Source organism: Erithacus rubecula (assembly GCF_903797595.1).
Source record: "Erithacus rubecula genome assembly, chromosome: 2".
Lineage (NCBI taxonomy): Eukaryota > Metazoa > Chordata > Aves > Passeriformes > Muscicapidae > Erithacus > Erithacus rubecula.
In genome coordinates this window covers 34606194-34618392 of record NC_136685.1, presented here as the reverse complement: position 1 = coordinate 34618392, position 12199 = coordinate 34606194, and the positions used below count along the sequence as shown (strand labels likewise).

Here is a 12199-nt window from a genome sequence, read left to right as displayed (position 1 = left end):
CAGTTAATGGGTCCTATTGCATTAAAAAGTATCATTCCTACTTAATTCTTTAACTCTCCAAAGGAAAAATGTCTGGAATACAGACGTGATTGTGTCTTGAAACATGTTAATTTTTCCTTATTTTGATTTTTAATGTGGGGGAATGGAAGAATTAACACAAATTTGTTTGACTACGTGGAACTAAAGCATCATGGAGACTTCAGTGTCAAGTAATGAGTTATTTAAAACTGTGTTGTCTGGAGTTGGCTCTTATCATCCTTTTGGCTTAACTGTGGACACTGTATTAGTTGAGTTCAGCCCAGGAACTTGTCTCTGTTTTTTGAGTCTCTAAAGTTACTGTTGCAGATTTGCTTTCAATGACGTGACAACATTACTTTGTATAATGTCTGGAATTCATTAACAACCTTATTTTCAAGCTGATCAAATATTTGTTGAACTTCAGTGTGTTTATTCTGATCAAATCACTGAGCCAAGCAAAAAAGCTGATGTTTAGTGAGGACTGCGGCTCTTTGATTGTTCAGGTGGTTTGAATCAGTAATTTAGAACACTAAGCATTAAAAGCAATATTTATTGCTTTCTTTTCATTAAAGGAGTTTTTTTTGAAGGGAAGGAATTAGCTTTTTTTTTTTTTTTTTTTTTTTTTTTTTGTTGGTCATCTTTTAGTTAGGGTGTCATGGCCATTTCTCCATGGTTGGACACATATTGTGCTTGGTGGAGGGTTTAGCACAATGCATGAAAACTGTTTGCATGAAAATGGAAAGCATTTGAATTGTGTTTTGGAGCTATATGAAGTTTGCAGCCACTTTGTGCTCTTACATATTTTCCATTCTGTGTTTAGATTCTTGTGTTTTGTCTCAACTATGAAAATGCCTTTCAGAACTGACAGGTGTCTGGAGAGTGTCAGTATTTATCCAGGAGTTTCTCTTAATCTGATCACTCTTAGGAGTGCTTACAAATCACATCTCCTGTATTTCCTTTAAAAATATAGGAAAAGTTGTCTCATGTTTATTAAAAGAAGTGCCTGTTTTATTTCCAGAGTTTATATTGAAATTATGTCAAGTGTCTATGAGAAATCAATCAGTTCTTGGTACATTTTATTTATTTTTATAAATAAAAAAGGAATCTTGATAATCTTTGAGACACTGAGTGCTGCTGAAGTTTTTTTTTAAAGCACGTTTTTCAGTGGAAGTTATCCATCTTTCCCTTGCTGAAATGCATTTGTCAAAAGTTTCATCTATTGCATTCATTCACAGAAGTTTCTTAGATGCCTCTGAATTCTTCAGACTTTCTAAGAGTTCTCTTTCTGTCTCTGTGGTATGTGGTGACATAGCTTCTTTCCTCAAGAAGATTTTAGTGTTTTGGTTGTGTTTGGGTTTTTTTTTTTACTTTTGATTTGATGTGGGTTTTTTTGTTTGTATTTGTCTTTGTTTTTGTCTGTTTGTTTATTTTTGGTGACAGTTAAAGAAGTACATTACCATGAAGGCTTTAAGAGTTTTAATGGTAGTGTTGGGATTTTGGTTATGGTTTTTTGAACTTTTTCAGCAAAATTACCTGCTTTCCTGAAAAACCAGTCATGTAGGCTAATTTGATCTTGGTTGGTGCTTGAATACAGACAGATGTGGGCTGTATTTCTACGAGTAAATGTGTGAAGTCCCAGCTAAAGGCATGAATCTGAAAATAATTATTTCAGCTAGTTATCAACACCTCTCAGTGCAATGCAGAAGAATACAGATACATTTTGTGTACTGCTGTATGAGTAAGCAATGAAAAGAATATTGGAATAGTAGGTTCAATTCTGTTGCCTAGTCTTCTAAAGACTTTTGTGAAATTGTACTGTGATCATGTGTTTATTAGCCAACAGGGAAATTACCTACGCAGTGAGACTCAGACTTACTCATTTTATCTTAAAAAGGGAAGTAATTACATGGAGAGGCAGGTTTCAGTCTATAGTAAGGCATTAACAAGACTCAGTGTAGAAATAAGCATTTTTAAGCACAACTATAATAAACAGCTGTGGTGACTTCCTAAAGAAGCATGTTATGATTTCTTCATTGTGATATGGTAGGTATTTTTCATAAAGGTGTCTTGTGTTTTGAATAGGGATTCTAAACTTGAAATAAACATTATTGTGGTTTGAATAGTAGATAGAAGCTTGATATAGACATTGCTGTTCAAGTTTCTCTGTCCTTTATGCAACTGTCAGCCAACTCAATGAGCCCAGCAATGGTTTCCAGTCTTAAAAATCTATGAGTATACAATTGACTCAATGATTGCCTTTGATCTTGTGATTTTTTGATCCATTGTTGTGATTTATTCACATAATCTGTCAACTTTCATGTCTTCAGCTCATTTCTTTATAAAGTCTAGTCTGAAATAATTGATTATAATCAATCCTTTTGGTTCTTTAAAATGATCTAGGGTTTGTAGTGGAAGAAAATAAAAACACATTTTGGTAATTATTCTGTCTTTATGTTTACCCAACTGAATGCAAACTATTAGATGGGCAGACCAGCAGCTGCTCTATGGATTAAGAGACCTCAGAATTAAGTAGAGCTCTTCAGATAAAGCATTTAGCACTGTTTTGCATTGTAAGAGGAACAGATTTGTTATCAATATAGGTTTGTCATAGTTAAGTTTAATATTTATATTTCATATTCAAGGATACTTAATTGCACTTTATTCCATTTTCAGTATAGTTAGATGCAAATATCATTTGCAATGTGGCAAACTACATTCAATGATTTAAAAGAACTCCAGTAGGTTCCCAGTCTTGGTTAACCCCCTCCCACCTGCCCTGCCCTCACTCCTCAAAGGCACTCAGCCTTCCATACCTCTTGGGCAAGCATGACAATGCAAACAAACCTTCCCTGAGCTTTCTGTGCCCTTTATTTTTGCTTGCTTTCAAATTTGGTGTGTGCCTGAAGCTGCCAGCTTTGCAGCCCTTTGGATATTTTGCAGGGCTAGGTCTGACCAGTTTCCTAAGAAGAAATTAGAGCTGACATGCAGCAGTTCTGTGCTACTTAGGAGAAAAGAAAGAGCTGGCTTATTTGCTGGCTTCCTTTCATTTGGAAGGAGTGAGGGAAGATACGGAGGAAGGGAAATGTAAGGTGGCCTGTGCTAGCTGCTGCTTGCATTTCAGGAGGGTGGTATTTAGTAAGGGTTATGGGAGGTAGAGCTGGCTGATTAGACTTTGTAGGATAGTGAGACATCCACCCTTGTAAAGGAAACCTTCTTTTCCTCTTCTTGATGAGACACGAACTTCTCTCTTGATCATCCCACCACCTCTTTCTTTTCAGTCGCTAAGAGAAACTGTTTTGTCTAGACTTCAGTCTGAAGTCATTCAGTCTTCCAGGTGGGTGTCTTCATGGTGAGTCAACACCACCCCACACCCCAGACTGCCTGCCCAGAATGCAGTCCCAGACACTAACCCCGCTCTTCCTCCTACAAAATACTAAGCAGAAACATCCATCCCATGTGGAAGCAACTATTTGGAGTTAAAAGTTTATCTTCCTTATGGGCCTCTGATATATCCATTTTCCAGGCTTTCAGCTTTCTGCTGTGCCATCCATTGAATTCAAATGCTGACACGTGGCTTTAAGCAAATCCCAAACCTGTGTGTGAAGCTGCCTGCAGTTGCCAAGAAATGTGTCAGCAAAAGTTAAGACAACCAGAATGTGAGGTTTTGAGGGCCAGCTTTTCTCTTGATCTGATAGGAAACAAGAAAAAAGTGGCCCCCTCTTTGGGCAGCTGTGGAGGAAGTAGGGAACTAGACTTAGTACTCTGGGACAGGACAGGGGATTGAGGTTCAGCATGATCAGCAACCCATAACTATGCCCTGCAGTGCTAAAGTGGCCTAACAAAATGCTCATTGTGGTTTGACTAGACCCATTTGAGCCTATAGAATTGAGTTTGGGGTGAGAAATCAATGTGTTTAGGAGCCTGAGAGGGATGCCAGAGGGTGTGCTTTCTGTTGAGCTGTTTTCAGTGATGATTCTTCATCCCAGGGCGCTGGATATGCACCTGAGTTTTAATTATTATATTCTTGTGTGAAGTTCAGGATCCCCATAGCAGGGGCACATTTGCAATGCTACTTCTGACACATCTGTTGTCCCTGATCTTCATTATCTTGATGAAAATAAGGGCCTGAGGTTTTGCCAGGAGACAATGGCCACAGAAGAGAAGATGTTTATGCGATGACTACTGCTACTATTGAAAAGATAGATACGTTAGGTAGATGGTGAGTCGATGTAAAAAGTTGTAAAAACATGTAAAAATTAGAGAGCTTAGGGTTCATAGCCAACTGAAGGCACTGATACCCTTATTTCTTTGAAGCAGCAGTTCAGGATGCTACAGGATATCTTCACAGCTCAGGTTTGTTTGTGCTCCGTAGGTACAAGGTAGCAGTGCAATGGAATAGCCTTTGCCTTGGCCTCAGGTATCTGTACTTCAGCTTGAAGGGCATTAGGAGTGTCCCTGAAGGGAAACTTCAAATTTGGTTTTTCATTGTCGGAATCCAGCTTGCACCAGAGCTGCCCAGCTATTGCAACTGAAGTGTAATAAATTGGAACAACTGGAGGATGTATTTTGAATGTTTGTTGTTTTTGCAAAGTAAATTGCACCTAGCACGGCTACTAAAAGAACAAGCAAGCAAATATAGTTTTGTAGAATAATTTAGATTGGAAGAAACTTCAGGAGGCCACCTAGTCCAATTCTTTAAAGCTATTTCAGATAGTTTCTGATTTGTCAATGTAATGTAGCTTTTTGGTGTGGAGGTTTAATTTTTGTTCTTAGGTTGGCAGGTTTCAGATGGAAGCATGAACTTTGAGATGACAGGGGATCTGGTATGTTTTAGAAGTAGTCGTGTACATAAGTATTTGTTGGGGACTGGTGATGAGGATATCATTGCTATGAATGCTATATTTAAAATGCTAGGGTGTAGTTCAATCTCAAGCAGATTGCTTCACATTTTGGTTTGGAATTAAAATAAAGAGTAACTTCACGCAGAACAGGTCTGCAATATGCAGTGATTCATCTAAGGTGAAGTTTCCATATATTAAACAAGCAGAATTCTGGTTTGGCTTCAGCTTGTGTTTAAAGAAATGGATTTAGCACTTAGCATTCAAACTCAATAATTTACTAGTGCTGTCTTGTGTGTGTGGACTCACCTGTTAAAAATTAATCTCTTTCTTAGGGATTAATAATATGGCCTTTGAATGAATTCTTCTTTTGAGCCAGACTTCTGTGAATTTCTGACTGTCATGGTAATGGAAGAATTTGGGGAGGCCAGGGAAGAGCTGTATAAATTGTTCCTTGTACGAGCATTGAATTCTGATGGCTTATCTAAGGCTTTTTAACTGTTTCTGAAAGATATCTATAGTTTACCTGTTACCTTTACCAGGTGTTTGGTATTAAAAAATTGCTGTGAAGTAAGAAGGCTGTTGTTTGACAAAACTAAATAGTGGTCAAAACTAATTTGAATAGTCAAAAGGGTATATTTATTGTTATTTATTTCTCAGTGAGGTATCTTTAACTAACTTAAGGTGTGCCAGAGATTATTTTTTATTGATGGAATAAAATGTTTATTTGAGGCCTGTCTCACACTATGCTGGTTCTTAAGGTAAAGAAAATGACTCCATCTTATTGAACAAATCCTCCCCCATTCCCTTCAAGTAAGCCAGCCAGTTAATTTTTAGCTTAAGTCAAAATTGTGGATCATGCTGTGTAATTACAGGTATGCAGATATATTCTGTCAAAACACTGCTTTTCATTACTGATCTTGGAATAGTGTTCCTGTCTGTTGTGACGTTAGTTTCTTACTAACTTTTAGGAGGATGTAACTTGTCAGTCTAGGAAAAAGAGTTTGAAAAAATTGGATAGTAGATCCTATGTGAAAATTCTACATTAGTACCTAAGCATGTAAGGCAGAAAATACAATACCAATTAAAAAAAAAAAAACAAAGGTGGGGACAGGTATCATGGAAGATCAGTGAAGAAATAAGCCCTGAAAGCTTCATATCTGGACTGGAGAAAGGAGTAGAAACACTAGGAAATATAGTAGTTGGTATCTGGGTGAACATTTATGTACTTGATGAAAATTGCATACCATTTTGAGAGGAAGGGTATGCCTCTCTAACAAAGGGTTCAAAACTCATTTAAGTAGGGATTGTATGGTTTTTCCTGCTAAGATTTCCAGAAAACCTCATGTCAAAATTTTTTTGAAGAAACTAAAGTAACGTGAAACTTAAAAGATTCCTGCACAGATATCTAATTGGTTATAAAGTAGGAGTGAAGGGATGGGGTACTGTTCAGTCCTCACCAGGGAAGGGAGGGGGTCCTCACCACCTGTACTGTATGTAAGCAAGTATGAAAATTGGATTAACCACTCAGTGAGATTTTCTTGTTGGATCAGCAAGGGCTGGTCCTAAATGTGGAAAATTATAGTAAGCTCTTACAAGACTGGGTGGCTGAGTGATAAAAGAGTGCATAAACTTTTATGTAGATAAATGTAGAGTAATATAAGTGGAGAAGAAAACGGTAACAGCACATGTAAAATTATAGCCTCTGAGCTGAGTACATTTCTATGCATAAAGAGGCAAATGGAACTATGAGTCTCCCTGGAAACAATGGGGTTTGATTGTTAAGCATCTCTCCTAGTATGATCCCTGGGAAGTGCAAGTCTTCACAAGCAACAAAAACTTGTTCAAAATAAATAAATGGTCGTGGTTTTATTCCTGCAAGGTAATCAAGCTGTGCGTGAAAGGTTGTGCCACGGGCTTTTACACCTATTGGAGGTTTACATGGTCTTGGTAGGGGGCTATATAAGCTCATGCAGAGAAATTGAAAGTAAACATGCAGGAATCACATTTGAATCACATCCGTGTCAGGAAGTCTCTGAGCTTCAAAATGGGTAGTTCCTCAAAGAGTAGTAGTAAAAAATATCGTATATAATTGACTTGCTTATCATCTTCCCTGGGCACATGCTGTTGGCTGTTGTCTGAGTCAGGATTCAAGAGCTCTAGTAAGGAAGGTTTTTATATAGATCAGATGTAGCTTTTCCTCAGAATTTCAGTGCCGTGACTTAGGGAGGTTGGTCCATCCTTTTTTCTTCATTAAGATTTACTGACCATCTTTTCATCAAGAAATGATAAGTAAGATACTCTGCATTTGTTTGGGAAAGTGTGACTTTACATTCTTCAATCAGAAAACAGAAAATTCATCTGCTTTTCTCATTTTAGATCTAGAACTGTTAGGTTTATCATCAATAAAGTCTGTATTTTGAAAATATTTCAGATAGCATGAGTGCAGTGTGATGCTGATGACTGTTCTGTTACTCAGAGACAGTGATGTTCTTGGTTAGTTTTATTTTTTATATAAAATTGCATAAATTTTCTCACTGTATATAAATAAAAAAGTAAAATTCTCATTCTATGGATCTGCAAATTATTATTTTACTTTTGTTGTATTCATGTTAATTCAGATTTTCTCTATTGCCATGAAAGATATTCAGTAAGGAAGGGGTCAGCAGGTTAACTCTCACTGATAGTTGAGGATGAATAAAATGGCAGCTTAGTAAATGAAAGCAGATGATAAATAGAAGTATAAATAGATAATAATAAGTAAAAAGCTTAGATGAAACCAGAGACCATCAGATACTAAAGTTCTAATTTAAGAGAAAATTGTTCCTTTCAACTTGTGGTTCAAATGTGTACCCTCTCTCTTTAGCAAGATATGCTCTCTTATTTATATTCTGGTATATCATGATGTTCTTTAATCTTTACATAACTTAAATTCCTTTGCTATGAAACAACATGTTTCTGGTGAGACTTTCTGAGAGCTGGCAGTATGGTGGCTTTTGCCTTTTTCATGTTTTGTCAGCAAACAGCATGGATAACAAAAATATTGTTCATAAAATAGTTCCAAAATGTTGAGATTACTTTAAATGTCTTTTCTGTATGTCCTATGAGTATTTTTCTTTCTTTCTGTGCTCTTATTTTCTTTCTTGAAATTTTCCATTGCTCAGAGGGAGATAATGAAGTATGCTAATTTTTATTTCTATTCTCAGCTTTTTATTATATGCAATGGCAGAGCTATAGTGCTAAGCAGTTTTAAAAGGGAGAAGCAAATAAAGTAGTGAAGCACAACTACCTCCATGGTAATGGTATTCATTGTTTCAGTCACTAACTATTGTAATTCATTAGAGACAGCTAATAGAGTCTGAAAGGCTGAATTGTTACTTTTAAAACCAGTGAAAACCAATAAGCATAATTAAACTGCATTTTAATTTACTTCAGAAATACAAGCCTGGTCGATGTGATGATATTTTGAAATGGAAGCCACCCAGCCTGAACTCAGTTGATTTTCGTCTAAAGATAACAAGAATTGGTGGAGAGGGGTATGTAATCTCTTCCCTTTTTAAATCTGTAACACTCATGTGAATGTCCCTTAGCAGTTAATCTGTCCTCTGATATTTCTTGACACTTCCTGAGGCTAAGCCTTTATATATTCTCTAGAACTTGTCTATTCAAAATATAAGCAACCGTTTTAATTAGCGTTGTGCTGAAAACAATGGCAGATGTTTATATTGTGAATTTATTCATTCTAAAATTAAGTTTGTTCAAATTTCTGAATAAAAGTCCCATTTGGATTTGGCACTAGCCTGTAAGTTTTTGAGACTAGGCAGGCTGTATTAGCTTAAATTCCTAAAACTGTTTTTCATTGATTTTAGGCAAAATAATAACAACCAAAGCTTTCTTCTACTTCAGGTTTGTGCACAATGACAAACAGTACTTGTTTTCTCAGAGGAAAACAAAGCCTGACATTTTTACTTGTTAGGGATTTTTTGGTGTTGTTCTTAAAACCATTAAAATCTTAAAATCAAGACAGTGAGTTTTAATGGCAAAAGACATGAAAATCTTTACTTTGTTCCTGCGTAGTATTTGCATAGTTCAGTCACTGCTCATATTAAGTAGGGGTTAGTTCCATGTTTAGTTGTGCTGGGGAGGGGAAGGGAAAGACTGAATCACTAGTTTAAGCTTGGTTTGGAAAAGATTTTGTTTAAAATGAAATTAATGATTTTTAGGTTGCTTAGTGTTTTAACATCTGGGACTCATTTTAATTGACAGTGTGAAATACTGACATTTAACTTTTCTTTTTCTTGGTGCCACAGGCAACTCAATATGATTAAACAATTAAGACACATATTGCTTTCATATTCCAGAGTGCTAATAATTGCTCATTTAACTTTTAGACATCTATGTCACATTAATGAAAACATTTGGTGAATAGAGAGAATCTTAAGGATATGAGGTTTTTATGCAAAATATACTCAACTGATAAGTTCTCAGTGTTTCATGAAGTCAGAATTATCTGTTCAAATTTTTGTGTTTGAAAATGCAACAATAACTCTTCAATAGCAGCATAACTATTTCAGAGAATACACAGAAATACTTCATTTTACTTCAGATAATCAGCTCATTACAACATTTTATGTTTGTTTGCAATTTATTTAAGTCACAGGATAATGTAATATGAAAGATTAATGTAAAAGTTCTTTTAAAATTCCCCATTATTTGATAGGAAGGGTTTTTTATTAGGGTATTCTTATGACTTCTCCTGGAGTTTATACACATATACAGTACTAGCTTGTGTTTCAGAAACAAAATGCAACACATTTTTCAATACACATTAATAAACGAGTATTGGTTGATTAGTTATCCCTGATTTCAAGTGCAAAACTGTCAGTTCTCTTTTGTTATGTTTAATATTTTACATCACAGATTATTTGATTGAAACGTGGAAAGGTTATAAAATATGAGCCAGCAAAAAGCTATTTCTGAAAAGTTAGTAGCAGTTAATAGCAAGAATGTTGTTAGAGAACAACTGTTCCATTGTAGAATTGGAATAACTTTCTAGCATTTAAAAAAGCTCTATTATATTTCAGCTATATGAAAAAGAGAGCAGTTCTTGTATTATGGAAATAACTATCTGAATTAATGTGTAAATAATGTATATTTAAATATGTCAGTGTTTATGCTGCTCTCACATGCATATGGAAAATCCTAGAAATCTGATATTTCGTAAAGTACAGTTCTTCCAGGTAAGTTTTACTCCATCACACATGACAATTGATGGCTACTAGTAATATAAGTGCATTCATACAACAAAAATAAAACTTATTGACAGAAAATATTAACATTCTTGGAAGAGAGATATTTATCTTGAATAATGTCCTATGAAGCAGTAGCTTCTGCTCAGTGAAATGCAATCTGTGATTGAAATACTCAAGGTTTGCCTGCTTCAGTTATTACTTTGGGTAAAATCTAAAGTAATTTGAAGAAACTTCAGAATAAAACAGATTTTTGAAATTGTTGACCAGGGTTTTAAAAGAAGCATCTTTAACTTTAGACTGTATAAAGACAGTTTCTGAGTTTTGAGCACTAACTAAAGTTCTGCTTGTTTGATGAACTGAGTGTCTTGCTACTGCAGTTCTAATGTGACAGCATTGAACTTCCTGCCTCCTCCCACCACACTGAGATTAAAAGCAAGCATTGATACTGGTTTCCACTTTTTAGGTAAAGAAAATTTTCTTCTTCAGTAATGCAAAAAGGAATTACAGCATTACAGAATGGGTAAGGTTGGGAGGAGACTACAGTGGCTTAGTTATCTGATCCAACCTCCCAGTGATCCTAGGGCTCATGGCTCAGGATTGCATCCAGATGGTTCTTGAATATGTCCAGTGAAGGAGACTCCACCTCTCTGGGAATTCTATTCCAGTGCTTGGTCACTCACACAGTAAAGAAGGTTTTTCTCTTGTTCAGATGGAACTTCCTGTGCATCAGTTTCTGTCCATTGTCTCGTCTTATTCCTTGGCACCACCAAGAAAAGCCTGACTCCAACCTCTCACATCTCCATTGATGAAGTCCCTTCTCAGTCTTCTCTTCTCAAGGCTGAACAGGCCCAGCTCCCCCCAGCCTTTCCTTGTAGGAGAGATGCTCCAGTCTCTCTGTCGTGCTTGTTGCTCTCACTGAACCTGCTCCAGGAGCTCCAGGTCTCCCTTGTACTGAGGAGCCCAGAGCCAGGCACAGCACTCCAGATGTGCCTCACCAGGGCAGAGTAGATGGTCAGGATCACCTCCCCTGACCTACTGGCAATGCTGTTCCTAATGCACCCCAGGATACCATTGGCTCACAAACAGCTTGTACTCCAACAGAAGCCCCAGGTCCTTCTTTGCAGAGCTGGTTTCCAGCAGATTGGCCCCCAGCCTGTGGCAGCACATGGGGTTATTCCTCCCCACATGCAGGACTGTGTATTTGCCTTTGATGAATTTTAAAAAGGTCTCTCTGACCCTCTCTCCAATCTGCTGAGGTCCTTCTGAAGGGCTGCACAGCCCCCTAGGTATCCTCCAGCTTTTGTCTTCAGTGAACTCGCTGAGGAGGCCTCTGCCCCTTCATCCAAGTAATGGAAGAATAAGTTAAACAATACTGGGCCCACTACTGAACCTTGGGGGACACCACTAGTGACAGGCCTCCAACTAGACCCTGTGCCACTGATCATGACCCTCTGGGATCTGCCTTTCAGCCAGGGAATCTGTTGGGCATTTGACAGTAGAATATTACAGATTTGACGGAAGTACTCTTACAGAATTTACAGAAGTTTTGTGTTGTTTTGGCACAGATAGGCAAAACAACATTTAAAGAAATAGAAGGTATGCCTTTGTATTGATCTCTTGCAGACAAATAAGGAGCCTAAGTTAAATTATTAATCTCAAATACCTAACAGCTTGAAACAATCTGGACAGGGATTCTCTGTAATTTTGAAGTCCTCTTATCTGATTTACAGGCTCATCTTTAAATCTTGAAATGTGGACATAACTAAACCTGTGCTGCAGTTGTGTGTGTGCAGATCTTATCACAGTTTACAGCCTGGGCAGTAATTTTGCAAACTGAACCAAATCATGAAGCTACAACCATGCAACCCTTTTATGTATAGTTCCATACTCACTCAAACAGTGGAAAAAAAACCCCATATAGGAGCATTATTTATTCAGTAGCATGAAATTAGAGTTCTGTCAGCTGTTGGACATGTCTTTTAGATAGCATGTGTAATTGAGATCCTGAACAATTGTAAACAATCTTGTGCATTTTTCATCTGAATAAAGGAATTACCTCTGGGGAGTTTGCCAGATTTAAGTCAGTGTGAT

General features: G+C 36.9%; 1 protein-coding gene across 2 annotated transcripts in view; it reads left to right on the top strand.

Annotated features, from left to right (window-relative positions):
- RNGTT (RNA guanylyltransferase and 5'-phosphatase) overlaps positions 1-12199 on the top strand; it is a 186010-nt gene that overhangs the window by 113661 nt on the left and 60150 nt on the right. For both annotated transcript variants that reach the window (XM_079328454.1, XM_079328453.1), the window contains exon 13: positions 8292-8392. In XM_079328454.1, coding sequence (XP_079184580.1) covers positions 8292-8392 — 101 coding nt within the window. The remainder of the gene's footprint in view (positions 1-8291; positions 8393-12199) is intronic.